The sequence below is a fragment of the Podarcis muralis genome, chromosome 2 (assembly GCF_964188315.1).
Source record: "Podarcis muralis chromosome 2, rPodMur119.hap1.1, whole genome shotgun sequence".
NCBI lineage: Eukaryota > Metazoa > Chordata > Lepidosauria > Squamata > Lacertidae > Podarcis > Podarcis muralis.
The window spans coordinates 116,500,181-116,517,861 of record NC_135656.1 but is presented as its reverse complement, the minus strand read 5'-3'; the positions used below and the strand labels follow the sequence as shown (position 1 = coordinate 116,517,861).

Genomic DNA, 17,681 nt, shown 5'->3' with positions numbered 1-17,681 from the left:
ACCTTGACCACATCCCTGATGCAGGGAGTCTTTGGGATAATTGATTTACACCTCTCTCCTTTTCTTGGGATTACTGACTTACATCTCTCTCTTGCCCTTCTAGTCTCTCAGGCCGCTTCTGCAAGAAATCCTCTGCCAGGGCCACCGCCTGGGCACAGGTCTCAGGCCTGCCTTCCCTGACCCAGCTCTCCATCTCCTGGGGAAGGACCATAAAGAACTGCTCCAGGATCAGAAGCTCCACAATTTGCTCCTTGGTCCGCCTCTCCGGCTTCAGCCATTGGTGGCAAAGCTCCCAGAGCTGCCTGCAAACCACTGGGGCCCCTCAGCCTCCTGGTAGCGGAGCTGGTGGAAGCATCGCCGCCACGTCTCTCTACTGAAAAGATCCTCTTCAGGGGTTTCTTCCTTGACCTTCTCATCATCACCTTGTGCCTGGTGGACGCCTTCCGTCAGCTTCCTTTCCGCCTCTCCTCAAATGGACTGACCAGTCTCTGCCACATCTTCCCTCAGGGCCAGAATCAGCTTTGTATCTCGCAACAGCACGGGATCTAGACGTGGCGAGGCGGCCAACTCAAAGCAAGGGCACGGCACTGCCTTTAGGAACTCCTGCCACTGCGCTTCCCAGCTCTGTGTCTTCAGCATTGTCTACAGGCACTGACTGGCAGCTCCTCTCCAGGGTGAGAGTTGGGGGGCATTCCCAGCCCCTACCTCGTGATGCGCTGAGGATTGACCCATGGATGCTTTAGTTGAGATTCCTGAATTGCAGGGGGTTGGACTAGATGACCCTCGGATCCCCATCCAACCCTACTGTTCAATGATTTTATGAACTCCTCGCTGACGCTGACACAGTGAATCTGCAGTTCTGCTCAGAGGTCCCCACAATGGAGGCCCATTAGGGCAACCCAGTATCAACCTCAGCCTGCCCTCAGCCAGCCCCACACCAGCTATCTCCTTCCTTTAAAGCGGGGGTAGGTAACCTAAGACCCGGGGGCCGGATGCGGCCCAATCGCCTTCTAAATCTGGCCCGCAGAAGGTCCGGGAATCAGCATGCTTTTACATAAGTAGAATGTGTGCTTTTATTTAAAATGCACCTCTGAGTTATTTGTGGGGCATAGGAATTTGTTCTTTATTTTTTTCAAAATATAGTCCAGCCCCCCACATAGTCTGAGGGACGGGGGACGGGCCCACGGCTGAAAAAGGTTGCTGAACCCTGCTTTAAAGCCATTCCAGGGGATGGCTCTGCCAGTCAACCTCCTCCTCTTCCCCAGCGTTGCGTTTGCAAAACCGGGCAGGGACGAAGATGGGTGGCTCAACTAGAATTGGTCGGCTCTGCTGATCATCGGCTCTCTGGCGCCACCTACTGCCGGGCTCCCTGCCCTCCGTCCTATCATTCCCGATGGACATCAGCCGCTGCTGCTCATCACCATTTCTCTCCTTTTTGCTTCCAAGGGTGGCCCTTTAAAAGGGTTAAAACCACAGAGCACTGATTCCCAGAGGAGCCAAGAAATTTGAAAAGGAGGAGGGGGGCGGACTGTAAATACTGCAAAGTCCCTTCCTCCTCCAGCTCCCAGCTAATCTTGTGCTGTGGAGCTATTGTTGTGTTTTCCTTGCTGCAGACCTGAGGTGGGGGTGAGTTTGAAAGGCTGGAATAGGACCTTTCAGTTGCAATAAATAAATCCCAAGGGTAAAATTTGCACTGGCCCATTCGTAGGATGATGCCACCTTTTAAAATAATAATAATTATAATAATAATTGAATTGCTCTGCTCTTTGCAATCCAAGCGTTACAAAAGGAATTAGGATCTCTCAAGGCTCTCACTGCAACCTCATGGGAATTTACCTAGTTGCTTTAAAATGCGCAAATATTTTCCTGTGCTTTTAAGCCACACCATAACTGCTGCGGGGGAAGGTGGGATTAAAATCTCCTCCGTTTGATTGCTATTGTTTCCACACACCCCTTTTGTTTTATATACATATCGCTGTTCTAAAGAACAATATATATCATTTTATGCCATTCCCATTGAGCTGGCTGTGTTTTCATGCTTTGTGGCCGGCCACCTGATATGTTGACTTAGAATTAATTTTATTAATAGCAGCAAATGACACATGGCCTTTGGGGATGAGAATCCTAGACTGCAAGAATCCTATACACACCTGGGAGCAAGCTCCGTTGGAAATCACGGGGTTTGCTTCTGAGAAAACCTGGATAGGATTGTGATATTCGTGCGCTCTGTTGGGATTTAAGTTTTATGTTTCCGGACGGGTGTTAAATCTGTGCCAAAGGTGGGCAGGTGACGTGGGAGAGGGCTCCTGCGCCTTTAAAAGGGAAATGAAGGCAAACATTTTTGGGGTGCTAAATTGGATCTGGAACACACATATGTTTCTTGATGCCTTTTGAAGAGAGCCTGTCACTGTGGACCACCCTGGTCTGACTCCCCACAAGGAGTCCTGTTTAAACAGCTGCCCATGAGGACTAGAATCTTGTTTTCTCTTGAAGGGGACCCTAGCTCAGTGGCAGAGTATTGGCTATGCATACAGAAGATGTCAGGTATAGCGCTTCTGAGGTACGGAAACATTGATAGTTTATTGATTCAAATAGAAGCCATTTATATAAAGTATAGAAGCCATTTCTCGTCTATTGATTCAAGCAGAAGTTTCTGGTATGTTCTCTGCATGTGGCACAAGCTGGAAGTTTCTAGCTAGTTTGCAAATTTCCATTCTGCTAAGAAGCACGCAGGTGCTATTTTGGCTGTGAACCTTAACACGTTTCTCAAGGCCAAGATGTTTTTAACTGTCTATTATTAATTTACAGGCTGGGAATGACTGGTTTCTCGCTTCCCTTCGTTCCGTCTATCTCTTCTCTTCAGTTTGTTTCTCTCATTGAGTGCATTGTACATAAGTACGTTAAGTTTAAGGTTTCCGTTTTTACTGTTAAGTCTTTCTGCAACTGGATTTTAAAGAGTTTTTCTGCTATCCAGGGATCTGGATCTTGTTATGTCAATTTGCCTGAGTAAATTTTGCTAATGAAGTTGGCTGCGTCTGAGTCGTTTTTTGAAACCACGTGTTGTTTTGGAATCTGCACTGCTTTTTTAACTCTGCTACAATTCATACCCTGGGACAGAAAATCCCTGGCTCAATCAATCTCTGGTGGCATTTCCAGGTTCCCATTTTGAAACCCTGGAGAGCAGCTGCTAGCTAGGTAGACCAGTAGTATTGACTCTGTTCATCCCTATGTTCTATCTCACTATGTGATATACCATAGTTCTTTTAGATCTTATTTTTTTGTTTGTGTCTCCCATATCCTTGTACTGTTTGATATACTCTAGTGCTTTGCATGTGACATTATTCTTATTAACAATATTAATATTTCGAGGAGGGCCTAGATAGCTCAGTTGCGTAGAGTGTGATGCTGATAATGCCAAGGCTGCAGGTTCAATCCCTGTATGGGACAGCTGCATATTCCTGCCTTGCAGGGGGTTGGACTAGATGATCCAAGAGGTCCCTTCTATCTCTATGATTCTGTGGTGATTCTATGATTTATTAGTTGCTTCTTACCAAGCTCTCCAAGTGGCATGTTTATAAAGAGAGACACATACCATGATAAATTCATGAGGAATCATAGAAAATAATAATAATAATAATAATAATAATAATAATAATAATAATAATAATAAATACCCTGCCCCTCCACCTGGATTTCCCCAGCCACTCTGGGCGGCTCCCAACACAACAAAACATCAACAATAAAAAACTTCTAAAAGTCAGGTAGTTGTTTATTTCCTTGACATCTGATCAGAGGGCTTTCCACAGGGTGGGTGCCACCACTGAGAAGGTCCTCTGCCTGGTTGTAGAGCTGGAGGGCAGATCATCTAAGCCCAACCTCTTGCAATGCAGGAATATGCAGCTGCCCATATGGGGACCAAACCTGCAACTTTGGCTTTATCAGCACCAGGCTCTAACCAAACTGAGCTGTCCAGCCCTTAAAACAACATTAAAAGGTATCATTGTTGTCATTTCCCTCCCTCTGCTTGAATTTCGGATCCTGCTCTTGGTTTCTTTTGGCCGTAGTATTTCCTCAAATAGCTCTCCACTCTTCAGTAAAAAAAAAAAAAGTTCCTTGTTTTGACCTCTTAACTCTTGCTGTCAGTTTTTGCCATTTCTGCACCAAATTTCTATCCCTTATGACCCTGAAGAAATAGGCTTGAAAGTGAGGCATGGTCTGGCAGAATCAGGAACTGGGATGTCTAGAATCAAAATAAAATTACCCCCCAAGGTTCTAGTTTTATGTGTTCTCCATCAATTCCCGTGTATGTTTTTATTCCTTAAAAGGACATCTCTATTGTTACTGGCTCAGAAATAAATGAACCCCTCAATTATATTTTTCAGAGACCCTTGTGGATTCTCCAGCTGGGGCTAGCCTGGGACAAGAAGCCAAGTAAACTTAGAAAGAAGATACTCCCACCAAAGCTTCTTGTTTGTGTTTGTGAGAGAGGCGAATTGGAGTAAAGCCTTGGCCCTAGAAAAATGGCTGCCGAGCAAGGGATTCTGGGAGATCTGGTTCCCCGGTTCCAAGCTGGGCTACAGCCAGGGGAGGAAATTTTGCAGTGTGGACTCCTGAGCCCCAAACCGGAGGAAGAATTGGAGGGGGAAAGTGAAACGTCTCCCAGGATCCCAACCGAACTTCCCCAGAGAATGACGTCCCCGCACATCAAAGAGGAAGCCGGCGAAGGTTTGGCACAGCCGTGGGAGCCTCGGTGGCAGCACTTCCCAAGGGAGCCGCGGCCCTTTCACACAATCTGGGGGGGTGCACCCTCCCCCTGGGGCCATGCCGAAGCTTCGCCCTCTTCTTTCCAGGGGTCAGGTCACGCTGGCGGCCGACCCGGAGGAGAGCGGGCGGCCCAGCCGTGGCCTGGCCCCGGCAGAGACATTCAAGGGGCGCTAGTCGACGGTGAGGCAGCCTGTGGGAAAATCAAGGAGAAGGCGTCCCTGGATGAAGAGGCCGCCTACACGGAGAAGTGCCGCCAGCGGTTCCGACACTTTGGCTACCAGGAGGCCGAGGGCCCCCGCGAGGTCTGCAGCCGCCTATGGTTCCTGTGCTACCAGTGGCTGAAGCCAGAGAGGCGCACCAAGGAGCAGATCCTGGAGCTCCTGATCCTGGAGCAGTTCCTGGCCGTCCTGCCGCCGGAAGTGCAGAGCTGGGTGAAGGATCGCGACCCAGAGACCTGCGCCCAGGCGGTGGCCCTGGCAGAGGACTTCATGCTGAGGCAGGAAGAGGAGCCCCTGGGGGCAGGCGGTGAAGTCCCCCAGTCTCTCGGAGCAGGAGAGAAGGGTTTTGGGGCGCTGTTGCCTTTGCAACATATGGAGAAAGTGGTATGGGTCAGCCTTTCCCCTCTGCTCTGCCTCTCCATCCCCCCGACTTCCCCCCTTCTTCTCATTTTCCCCTGCCCGGACTTCCCTTCTGCTCCAAACCTAAATTGTCTGTTACCTAGACTAGGATTTTTCAAATCTTCTACTCCCAGGCCTCAGTTGATGGGCCTAGAGATTTCTGGGATAGATCTCAGAAATAAATGGTGGTGGATGGAGGCAGAGTTGGGTATAATCAGCAGGGAAGTAATCGGATCATTTTCTCCTGCTAACCCCTCTTTGCCAGTTGCTAAATGCCCTGTCAAAGGATCTTCCTTTGCCGTGTATGCACATTCACAGCACATCCTCCCGCCCCCTCTACAAAGAATCGTAGGAACTGTAGTTAGTGCTGGGAATTATTTGCCACTCACAGAGTTTCAAGCAACATTTACCAGGATCTTTTGAGGAGGAAGTGTGCTTCAAGTGTGCTCTAAACCTACAGAGCCCTTGTGGCAAGGAGTTACGTAGCTCTGGGAAGTGTTATGACTCCAGGTTGGTGGCTAGTACAGTGGTACCTCTGGATGCGAACGGGATCCGTTCCAGAGCCCTGTTCACATCCTGAAGCGAACGCAACCCACGTGCGTGAGTCGCGATTTGCCGCATCTGCGCATGCGCATGACATCATTTTGAGCGTCTGTGCATGCGCGAGCGACGAAACCTGGAAGTAGCACATTCCATTACTTCCAGGTCGCCGCGGAGCACAACCCGAAAAATGCTAAACCCGAAGCTACTTTAACCCGAGGTATTACCTCTTGTGGGCACATGTGCCACAGTTTTAACCAATCCAGCCATGTGGATATTGAGAGAGTGCGGATTCCTGAGGCCAAGCTATCCTAGTCCACAAACAGCTAAAACTAGCAAACTTAAGGGGAGGGGTTGTATTTGCCAAACTAAAGAGGAGTGGCAGGTTAAACTGTTTGAGTACATAGAATTTGTGATTATGACAAAAAAGGTCAGGGACCGATCGACCCAAAAGTTGAAAAAAGAATGGAACATCTACAGACTATATCTAAAAGAACATTGTCCCCACCTCAAATCTTTAATATGCTTTGATTAACTCTTGTAATAACTCAGGTTAAAAGGAATATAAACAACATGTAATATTGTTTAAGCTTATTGAAAAACAGATGCAGTTAACAAGGAACTAAAAGAACAATGCAGAGGAGGTCGGAAGTCATCAGGCGGAGAAGAAATTTACTTTTATCGTTTTCTTTTCAAGATATTTTGTCCTGTTTGGTATTGGTGGTGGGCTGTTTGTTATAGTTTTGTGTTTTGGTGTTGCAAGCGGATTGGATGTATTGTTTATAAACCAATAAAGAATGAAGTGAGGGGGCTGGATTCCTGAGGCCAAGCTATCCTGAAACTATGCTATAAACTTTGCTATGCTGAAACTAGCAAACCAAGAAGGGATTGTATTTGCCAACCCCAGTTACCAATCTCACTGGCCTATTTCAGACCAGCTGAAGGTAGACCCCATGTGTAATGCGTTGCTGTTATCCATTTGTGATTATGGCAATACCTTATCTTTCTCAGGCGTTCGGTTCCAAGAGCTATGTGTGTACATGAAAAAATAGAAAATATTTCTATATGCAGCTGGTGTAGAGGGAGATAGAGAGCACCCTCAACGCTCCCAAAGCCACTGCGCTCCTAACAGGACATGCCGGGCAGGTGTTGCCCAGAAAGCAAGACTGAGAGCTGAAAAGCTCTTTTTTGCACCAGGTCTACTTGGGGTTGGGGACGCGGGTGGCGCTGTGGGTAAAAGCCTCAGCGCCTAGGGCTTGCCGATCGAAAGGTTGGCGGTTCGAATCCCCGCGGCGGGGTGCGTTCCCGTTCTTCGGTCCCAGCGCCTGCCAACCTAGCAGTTCAAAAGCACCCCCGGGTGCAAGTAGATAAATAGGGACCGCTTACTAGCGGGAAGGTAAACGGCGTTTCCGTGTGCAGCTCTGGCTCACCAGAGCAGCGATGTCACGCTGACCACGTGACCCGGAAGTGTCTCCGGACAGCGCTGGCCCCCGGCCTCTTGAGTGAGATGGGCGCACAACCCTAGAGTCTGTCAAGACTGGCCCGTACGGGCAGGGGTACCTTTACCTTTTACTTGGGGTTACTGGTGCGAAAAGACCTCTTAAACTCTCAGCCTTGCTTGCCAGGGAAGGCCCTCTCAGCATGCCAGCTCTGGGAGTGCTGGAGATGCTCTTGCAAGTTCTCGCAGGGCAACTCGACTTCCCGCGAGATCGTGCGAGAGCATCCCCAGCAACCCCAGAGCCAATGTGCCAAGCAGGCCTTACCTGAGAGCCAAGCTTAAAATCTCTCTTCGCACCCAGTCCCCTTGAGTTGCACAGTTTCAGCCTTCAGCCGTGTACTGTTGGATTCGCACAAGTCATTTGAGCGTAAAATGAGGTACTGCCATATTCTGCACTAGCTATGCCCTTTGTGTTGTTCCAGGTGTCTGGGCTTCTGGCGGAGGTCTGCCTGTATTCTTCCAAAGCGAGAGGCACCTTCAAAACGGACGAGCAGGAGAGCGGCAGAGATGCTTCTTTGCAGGGTAAGCGTTTGTGGCGCCTGAGTGGCTCTCGCTGCTGCCACCTTTCCCAGAATGCCTTGCTCTGAAGGAAGACCCACACGCCTTGACCCTTTCTCAGAGCCAGGCCAGGAGGCAGGGGGTGAGAAGCTCTAGCTGCTGCTGTTCCTGCAGCTGCTATGACGGCAAAAAGGAATAAAATGTAAGCGATGTGAGGAAGAAGAGAGAGAGAAGCAGCAGCTCCCACTGCCCACCTGAGCCAGCACAAACGTTATTGCCATGACGGTGTTGGCCTGAAACAGGGTGTGTGGCCTGCCCCTGTTGCTCTATCTGGCTAAAACACAACTTTTTCTTTTCTTCTATTTTTTTAAGATGTAATTTTTTATTGATTTCCAAATTTACTTCTATTTCAGTGTACAATTTTTCTAAAATTTTGACCTCCCACCTTTACTCTCATGATGGTTTTATTCCTGTCTTATACCTCCTGCTTTGTATGACATACTTTAATCTAATACAATTATCATCTCTTCCACTTATTGCTGTTTTCTTTTTTTCTTGCTTTCATTTATTTCTTTATTTTATTTATACCTCGCTCAGGGCTCAGGGCTGCTAACAACAAATTTAAAACACTTAATTGTAATACAACATAGAAGCAGCATAAAAGACAATATAAAAGCATGAATAACAATAAAATTCAAAGTTCAAAAATCAATTTTGGGGAAATCCATCCAATAAACATTAGATAGTCACCAGGGTTAGTCCTACTTGAGCCAGCAAGGAGGCTAGAGGAGAATTAGCTGTGGGGTCTCAGAGCGGATAATCTTCATAAAAGGGGAGGGGGAGGGAAGAGAAGGGAAATAAAAGATCAGGCTGAATTCAAATTAAAGGCCAGGCAGAAGGAGGTTAAATCCTGTAGGGCTCTGGTCTCATGGTCTCACCAGGTCGGAGCCATCACTGAAAAGGCCCTGGCCCTAGTGGAGGATAGTCTGACTTCCTTAGGGCCCGGGACCTCTAAACTATGGTTATTCATGGACATTAAGGTCCTCTGCGGGGCATACCAGGAGAGGCGGTCCCGTAAATATATTTTTATTAAGTTTTAAATAACAAATTTAAATCCTGACAAATCATTCACCTCTTCATTTAGGATTCCCTGAATCTTTTGACTTCCCTCCGCCCTTCCGTGGTTACCATTATCAATCTTTTTTCCCCAACTGCTTATCTTATTTGCTCTAATTTGTTAAAAAAAAAAAAAAGCAGCAATCATTTTTTCCATGGTTTCTTGTACATTACAAGCATTGCTCAAACCCTGCCAAAGCTTTTAGTTGTTTACAGTGTTCTCTTAAGTACATTATAATTTTCCCCCATTCCTTCTTAAAATTCTTCTCTTCCTGGTTTCTGTTTTTCCCAGTCAATTTTGCCATTTTGGCATAGTCCATCATCTTCATCAGCCATTCCTCATATTCCACTTATCACTGTTTTCAATCTGCTGCTCATAATTCGAACCCTGCCCATGTTTTCATTTGAAGAAGAAGAAGAAGAGTTTGGATTTGATATCCCACCTTTCACTCCCTTTAAGGAGTCTCAAAGCGGCTAACGTTCTCCTTTCCCTTCCTCCCCCACAACAAACACTCTGTGAGGTGAGTGAGGCTGAGAGACTTCAGAGAAGTGTGACTGGCCCAGGGTCACCCAGCAGCTGCAGGTGGAGGAGCGGAGACGCGAACCCCGTTCCCCAGATTACGAGACTACCGCTCTTAACCACTACACCACACTGGCTCTCACATTTGACTCTGTTTTATTTTCTTTTTATTGATGCAGATCTTCCAGCAGATAACTTGCCAGAGAGGGAGGCCTCGGCCGTTTTGCCCCAGGAAAACCCGAGGCAAGAGGATCTGTTGCGAGACTGCGGGAGGGACTTTGGTGCCGGTTCGGACGTGGCTGAGCGCGAAGACGCGCCCCCCGGCCTGAAGCCTCACAAATGCTCCGAATGCGGGAAACGGTTCCATCAGATTTCCCACCTTAACAGGCACCTGAGAATCCACACCGGCGAGAAACCGTACAAGTGCCTGGACTGCGGGAAAAGTTTCACGCAGGGCTCCTGCCTGCTGGGACACCAGAGGATCCACACGGGCGAGAAAGCGTATTCATGCTCGTACTGCGACAAAAGTTTCATTTGGAGCTCAGGGCTCCACCAGCACGAGAAGATCCATCTGGGCGAGAAACCTTACAAGTGCTTGGAGTGCGGGAAGAGCTTCCACCGGAGCTCCGCTCTCACCGACCACGTGAGGTCCCACACCGGAGAGAAGCCGTACACCTGCTCCGACTGCGGGAAAGGCTTCAGCCAACACTCCAACCTCATTGTGCACCGGCGGGTCCACACTGGGGAGAAGCCGTACACCTGCTCTGTTTGCGGGAAAAGCTTCACCCGCACGGCGTTGCTCATGGCGCACCTCAGGATCCACACAGGAGAAAAACCCTACAAATGCTTGATCTGCGAGAGGAGCTTCAGGGAGAGGCCAGCTCTTACGAAACATAAGAAGGTCCACATGAGAGAGAATTTGTAGCGCATCTGGACGTTTGGAGAAACCTCTGTGTTGGCTCTCCTTTCTGGGCATAAAGTAGCTTTTTGTATCTCTCGGCCATTTCACACACGGCCACACCATCAAGTTAAAAGTGGTCTTACACTGCTTGAACAGCCGCGGATTCCCTCAAAGAATCCTGGGAACTGTAGTTTGTTAAGGGTGCTGGGAGTTGAAGCTCGGTGCTGGGAGTTGTTAGCTGTGTCCTGACACTCTCAGCACCCCATAACAAGCCGCAGTTCCCAGGATTCCTTGGAGGAAGCAGTGTAAGAGAGTTTTAAATGGGTGGTGTGGATGTGACCTTAGAAACGGCTGATAGGTCAGAGCTGCTGTGATGTCATGGAATGGTTTCTGATCAGTCGGGGGAACTGTCACTAATTGTACTTTGATAAGTGCAAAGGGAAGGGAAGAGTAAGGCCAACATAACTAGGTGGGGAAAACCAAGAAACCATTGGATGCTGGGAAAGAAGTTTTTGAGAGTTGTTTGTTGTTGTTTTGGGGGTGGGGGTGGGGCTTGAGGGGCGAAGAGCCAAAATGTGAGTGAGGCCAAACATGTGATGTCTGAACACTGAATTTCACATAATAGCTTTCAGCTCGCCAGCTGCATCTGAAGCTGCGGGTGCCATGTACAAAATATTTGACAGAAAGTGGTACCCAGCAAACTCGCACACTGAAGAGAACAACCTCCTGATGTTGGAAATCCCAGTGCAGAAGAGGCTGGCCTGCTCCTGAGTCCTTCTTGCCTGTTTTTCCATTTACAGGGTTTTTCTTCCCTACTGATTATTTCCAGTGTTACAATTCTATCCAAACTCAGGGACTCTGAAGAGCTGCTCAGAAACACCTGTCACACAAAATAAAGTTGGGAGTGGTTGGTTGTTGTTGTTTTTTTGAGTGAGTAGAGGAAAGCAATTCATTTTGGAAATGTTTGTAAAGGGTTCAGGCATATTGCCGCTGCCTTTTAAGGATGCCATGCTGAATATTGAACCATGAAGGTTTGGTGGGGTGAAGAAACATACCTCTAGGTCAGTGATGGCTAAACTTGGCCCTCTAGCTATTTTGGGACTACAGTTCCCATCATCCCTGACCACTGGTCCTGTTAGCGTGGGATGATGGGAGTTGTAGTCCCCAAACAGCTGAAGGGCCAAGTTTGGCCATCACTGCTCTAGGTGGATAGCTTGCAGTCAAAGGTTTTTTTTTTTATCAATACATCTATCACATGCACCTGATCCAGGATTGGTGTCCAGGATTGGCATTATTGGACACAAAGCCCACATCCTTGCAATAAGTCCCACTGCCAGCCCTCAGCTCCCTCCCTGCTGAGAACCTCCTGGTCATCTTCACGTCATCTTCAAACATGCCGGGCACATTCAAAATTTAGGAGATGGCTGCGGGTTTTAGTGCAGAAATAAGGAGCGGAGGGCCGATAGAGAGAGAAATGATTATAAATAAAATGTGTGCATGGTTTGGAGAGAATGTCAGGAAACAGTATACCAGGCCACAGGATACCCCCGGCTGTTGTTTGTTCAGTAAAGGAGCAGAGTAGCGGAACATGGGATTCCAAAAAGACACAGCAGGCCGGAAAAACCATTAGTACAAGTTTACTGGTTTTTTACCGGTCAGTACCAGATCCCTGGCACGGCAATCTTGGCTTGTGTAGAGCAAAATCCAGTTTCTGCATAAAAACACACCACACAAATGCAAAAATGTAAAATGAACAGAGGAGTAGAGTGAAAGAATGAGAGAGAGAAAATGCTCCCGGTGGTCAATTGATACAGCTTATCCCGGGAGTGAACGGCCTTGGACAGAAATAACACAAGTCAGTGCACAAAACAACATCTGTGCTGTCTCCGCCTTCTAAAAGACCGGAGAACTTTTGAACATTAGAACGTACCAGAAGGCATCTGTTAGTTTCTATACAGAGAGAACTTCTTTTTTCCCTTCTCGTAATACTAGAGCCCAGCGGGTTCATCCATTGAAGCCAAATGTCGGAAGAGTCCGAAGAGATTAATAATAATAATAATAATAATAATAATAATAATAATAATAATAATTTATTACTTATACCCCACAGATTTGGCCGGGCCTCCCCACCTACTCTGGGTGGCTTCTAACAGGATATTGTTGTTTAGTCATTGAGTCGTGTTCGACTCTTCGTGACCCCATGGACCAGAGCTCGCCAGGCCCTCCTGTCTTCCACTGCCTCCCGCAGTTTGGTCAAACTCCTGCTGGTAGCTTCAAGAACACTGTCCAACCATCTCGTCCTCTGTCGTCCCCTTCTCCTTGTGCCCTCCATCTTTCCCAACATCGGGGTCTTTTCCAGGGAGTTTTCTCATGAGGTGGCCAAAGTATTGGAGCCTCAGCTTCAGGATCTGTCCTTCCAGTGAGCACTCAGGGCTGATTTCCTTCAGAATGGATAGGTTGGATCTTCTTGCAGTCCATATCCCGCCCTCCCCAGCCGAAGCCGGGCTCAGGGCGGCTAACAACACTAAAACAATGCAACATTATAAAAACATTATAAAAATTAATTAAAATACAAATTGATGGCAACCATAAACTAAAGTTTTGTAAAGATTGCCAAAGGAGGGAGTCAGGCTGCGCCCTGACCAAAGGCCTGGTGGAACAGCTCTGTCTTGCAGGCCCTGCGGAAAGATGTCAAGTCCTGCAGGGCCCTTGTCTCTTGCGACAGAGCGTTCCACCAGGTTGGAGCCGCAACCGAAAAAGCTCTGGCTCTAGTTGAGGCCAGCCTAACCTCTCTGTGGCCTGGGGCCTTCAAGATGTTTTTATTTGAAGACCGTAAGTTCCTCTGTGGGGCATACCAGGAGAGGCGGTCCCGTAGGTACGAGGGTCCTAGGCCGTATAGGGCTTTGAAGGTTAAAACCAGCACCTTAAACCTGATCCTGTACTCCACCGGGGGCCAGTGCAGCTGGTATAGCACCGGGTGAATGTGATCTCGCAGCGAAGACCCCGTAAGGAGTCTCGCTGCGGCATTCTGCACCCGCTGGAGTTTCTGGGTCAGTCTCAAGGGCAGCCCCACGTAGAGCGAGTTACAATAATCCAGTCTGGAGGTGACCGTCGCGTGGATCACAGTGGCTAGGTCAGGGCGAGAGAGATAAGGAGCCAACTGCTTAGCTTGGCGGAGATGAAAAAATGCCGCCTTTGTTATAGCTGCAATCTGCGCCTCCATGGAGAGGGAGCTATCGAAGATTACACCCAAACTCTTAACGGACGGTGCTGGCACTAATTGCACCCCCGTAAGAGAAGGGAGTTGCCCCCTCAATCTCATATCGTCCCGTCCCAGCCAGAGGACCTGGCCAACAAACATGGATGGCTTTAAAAGAAGATTCGACAAATTCATGGAGGATAAGTCTGTGCCTATCAATGCCTGTGTTCTCCCTCCACTGTCAGAGTCCATACAGTATATACTCCCAAATTCCTGGGAATCGCATGTGGGGAGTCCTGCTGCTGCGCTCACATCCTGCTTTCTAGATGTAGCCAGTTGGCAACTGTGAAAACAGGATGCTGGTCTCTCCAACCTTAAACCTAATCCAGCAGGGTTTATACTGACATGGAAGTAAACCTTGCAGAGCAGATTAAGGCTTTTGCCCTCTCTTGCCACCTTTCATCCTGTCCACAATGGCAAGGGGGGGGGGAGGATCAGAATCCACCTCTCCCTAACCCATTCATCCTGTCTTCAGCCATAGCAGATGTGCATGGATGCCATGTTGGCACCTGCCTGTCTCAAGAGACAATGGAGTGTGCCTCTGGGGGTGAAGTTAAAACTGCTGCAATAGTGACCTCCATGGGGTAGTGTGTCTGGAGGTCCTGAGCTGCCCAGACAACAAGGTCTCCCATCTCAGCCTCACTGATGTGGTCCAAAGGAAAGCAAGACGTTTGGCACCAGCTTGGCTGCAGGAGTTGCCAGAAAGACATGTTTCCGAGCACAATTCAAAGTGTTGGTGCTGACCTTTAAAGCCCTAAACAGCCTCGGTCCAGTATACCTGAAGGAGCGTCTCCACCTCCATTGTTCAGCCCGGACACTAAGGTCCAGCGCCGAGGGCCTTCTGGCAGTTCCCTCGCTGCAAGAAGTCAAGTTACAGGGAACCAGGCAGAGGGCCTTCTCAGTAGTGGCACCTGCCCTGTGGAACGCCCTCCCACCAGATGTCAAAGAGAAAAATAACTACCAAACTTTTAGAAGACATCTGAAGGCAGCCCTGTTTAGGGAAGCTTTTAATGTTTAATAGGTTATTGTATTTTAGTGTTCTGTTGGAAGCTGCCCAGAGTGGCTGGGGAAACCCAGCCAGATGGGTGAGGTATAAATAATAAATTATTATTATTATTACAAGGTGCCATCTAACCGTCTTAGGGACGCTGCTCGGGATTTGTGTAGGGTTTACTCCTGAGCCCTTTCTTCTCCCCAAGATAACCTGCATGGCAGTAAAAGTTAACATTTCCAGGGGGTGAGAGATCTGAAGGATGTGTTTGGTGGAAGTGGAATGAGCATCATTTGAACCTTTCTGGAGAGATTTGAAGAGTTTTATTAGTTAATATATATAGTTTCCAGCAATGCCCCTCCCACCCCAGTAACACAGCTTCAGAAGGGGTAGATTCTGCTGCTACTGCTGTTGTGAACATCTGAATACGGTGGTACCTCGGGTTACATACGCTTCAGGTTACATACGCTTCAGGTTACAGACTCCACTAACCCAGAAATAGTACCTCGGGTTGAGAACTTTGCTTCAGGATGAGAACAGAAATCATGCAGCGGCAGCAGGAGGCCCCATTAGCTAAAGTGGTGCTTCAGGTTAAGAACAGACCTCCAGAACAAATTAAGTACTTAGCCCGAGGTACCACTGTAATAGGATCGTATCCCCATCTCTTTCTTTTTCCTCTGGGCTGCTACCTGTGTGCTGTTTCATGGCAGGGCTGCAATCACTACCAAATAGCCTTGGGCCTCTCCTTTCCTAAACGTTTCTCCTTTCCTAAACATTTCCTGAAAAGCCTTCAGCATTGACTGAATCTTCCAGCCTTGCTCTGCTACCAGAATGAAATCTGAAGGTTGCAGTCCCATACTCACTTGCCTTGGAGTAAAACTGCTGGACTGCTTTCTGAGTAAATAGGTATAGAAAGGGTAGAGGAGCCTTTTTTGTCGAGGAAAAGTAGCAATGACTACCATCGTAGATCTCCTGCTCTGGAGTGTAAGACCTGAACCAATGTATTCAAATTACAGGAAAGATACAGTGGTACCTCGCAAGATGAATGCCTCGTAAGACGAAAAACTCGCAAGACAAAAGAGTTTTTCGTTTTTTGAGTTGCTTTGCAAGACGAATTTCCCTATGGGCTTGCTTCGCAAGACGAAGACGTCTTGCAAGTTTGTTTCCTTTTTCTTAAAACCGTTAATACCCAGGGTGCATTGCTTGAAGAGGTGCAGTTGCGACTTGACTTCGAGGAGCAACTCATAGCACACGGTGTGGTAGCCTTTTTTGAGGTTTTTGAAGACTTTGGTGATTTTTAAAGCTTTTCCAAAACTTCTTTTGCAGCCATTTGGTAAGTTAAACTTTTAAAACTTTTTGGGGGGGGTTTTGGATTGGGGGGTTTTCTAGGAGGTTTGGTGCTATTGAATTTTTTGGATGTGAAGCACTGATTATTATTTTTTTGGGTTTGCGAAGGTAGGAACTGGGCTGCCATGGGGCCCAAGAAGACTACTTCTTCAGGTATCTGAAGAAGTGTGCATGCACACGAAAGCTCATACCAAGAACTAACTTAGTTGGTCTTTAAGGTGCTACTGGAAGGAATTGTTTTTGTTTTGACTATGGGAGACCAACACGGCTACCTATCTGTAATTAGAAAATGTATGTACAGTTCTGTACTCTTTGGTGATTTTTAAACTTTTTTTGACCATAGGAACGCATTAATTGATTTTCAATCCATTTCTATGGGAATCCGTGCTTCGCAAGACGAAAAATTCGCAAGACGGAAAAACTCGCAGAACGAATTAATTTCGTCTTGCGAGGTACCACTGTATTCTGACAAAACATCAGGAAGAACTTTCTGACGGTTAGAGCTGTTTTGACAGTGCAACAGTGTCCTTCGGGAAGTGATGGACTTTCCTTCCTGGGAGGTTTATAAGCAGAGGTTGGATGGCCATCTGTCATAATAATAAAGATTTTTTTAAAGTGTTGATTGTCATCTGTCTTGGATGTTTTAGTTGAAATTCCTGCATTGCAGGGAGTTGGACTAGATGACCCTTGGGTTCCCGGCCAACTTACAATTAATTGATTCTAACTTTAGGTAAGGGACGCGGGTGGCGCTGTGGGTTAAACCACAGAGAATAGGACTTGCCGATCAGGTCAGCGGTTTGAATCCCCGCGACGGGGTGAGCTCCCGTGGCTCGGTCCCTGCTCCTGCCAACCTAGCAGTTCGAAAGCACGTCAAAGTGCAAGTAGATAAATAGGTACCGCTCCGGTGGGAAGGTAAACGGCGTTTCTGTGCGCTGCTCTGGTTCGCAAGAAACGGCTTATTCATGCTGGCCACAGGTGCCGCTCGGGGCGCCTTGGAAGATGGCCGACAATACCATCTCTCCGGCTCACACGAGGTAATTTAGGGGCTGATTATGGGAGTACATCAGCCTCCCGTTTTCTTCCCAAGGGATGGGAAGATGCTGCCTCGCCCGCGGTTGCCCATAAATCACCCCCAAGTTCAAAAGAAGTAGGGGGTGGTGGCACCGGACGGAAAGCCCTCAAGTGAGTTCTCCTGGAAGCTTCTTCCAAGAGCGAAACTAGCTGCATTGCTTAAGATAAAATAATTGGAGGAAGTAAATGCACATGTTTCGAGCGAAGTAAAGGGTGTATTATCTGCTAATTAAATCTACCACTGAGAAGACAAGAGTGATGGGATGGAATGAACAGAAGATTACATCAAAGAATTACAGCTATGTCAGTATGTTGAAATGGAACGGAAAGGGGGGGGGACTTTCTTTTTCAATATGATTTACCTGACAACCCCTCCCCTAGAAGAACCGTCACATGATTGATAGCAAGTGAGATTGGAAATAAACTGTGTGGAAATAAAAATATTAACTAAAGGCTTTGTTTTGTGGAAGACTTGGAAAGAACGAAAGGCGCAGTTATTATTGGGATCCACCATTATGAGACAGACTTTGTTGCCAGATTTACAGTCAAAGCGGGAGGC

At 47.7% G+C, this 17,681-nt stretch overlaps 1 protein-coding gene across 1 annotated transcript in view; it reads left to right on the top strand.

Moving 5' to 3' along the window:
• Positions 1 to 1,330: 1,330 nt before the first annotated feature.
• Positions 1,331 to 17,681, top strand: part of LOC114592232 (uncharacterized) — a 35,013-nt gene continuing 18,662 nt past the window's right edge. The window contains exons 1-4 of the mRNA XM_077923090.1: positions 1,331 to 1,626; positions 4,383 to 5,366; positions 7,842 to 7,941; positions 9,733 to 10,401. Of these exons, the coding sequence (XP_077779216.1) occupies positions 4,521 to 5,366; positions 7,842 to 7,941; positions 9,733 to 10,401 (1,615 nt within the window). The 5' untranslated portion in view covers positions 1,331 to 1,626; positions 4,383 to 4,520. The remainder of the gene's footprint in view (positions 1,627 to 4,382; positions 5,367 to 7,841; positions 7,942 to 9,732; positions 10,402 to 17,681) is intronic.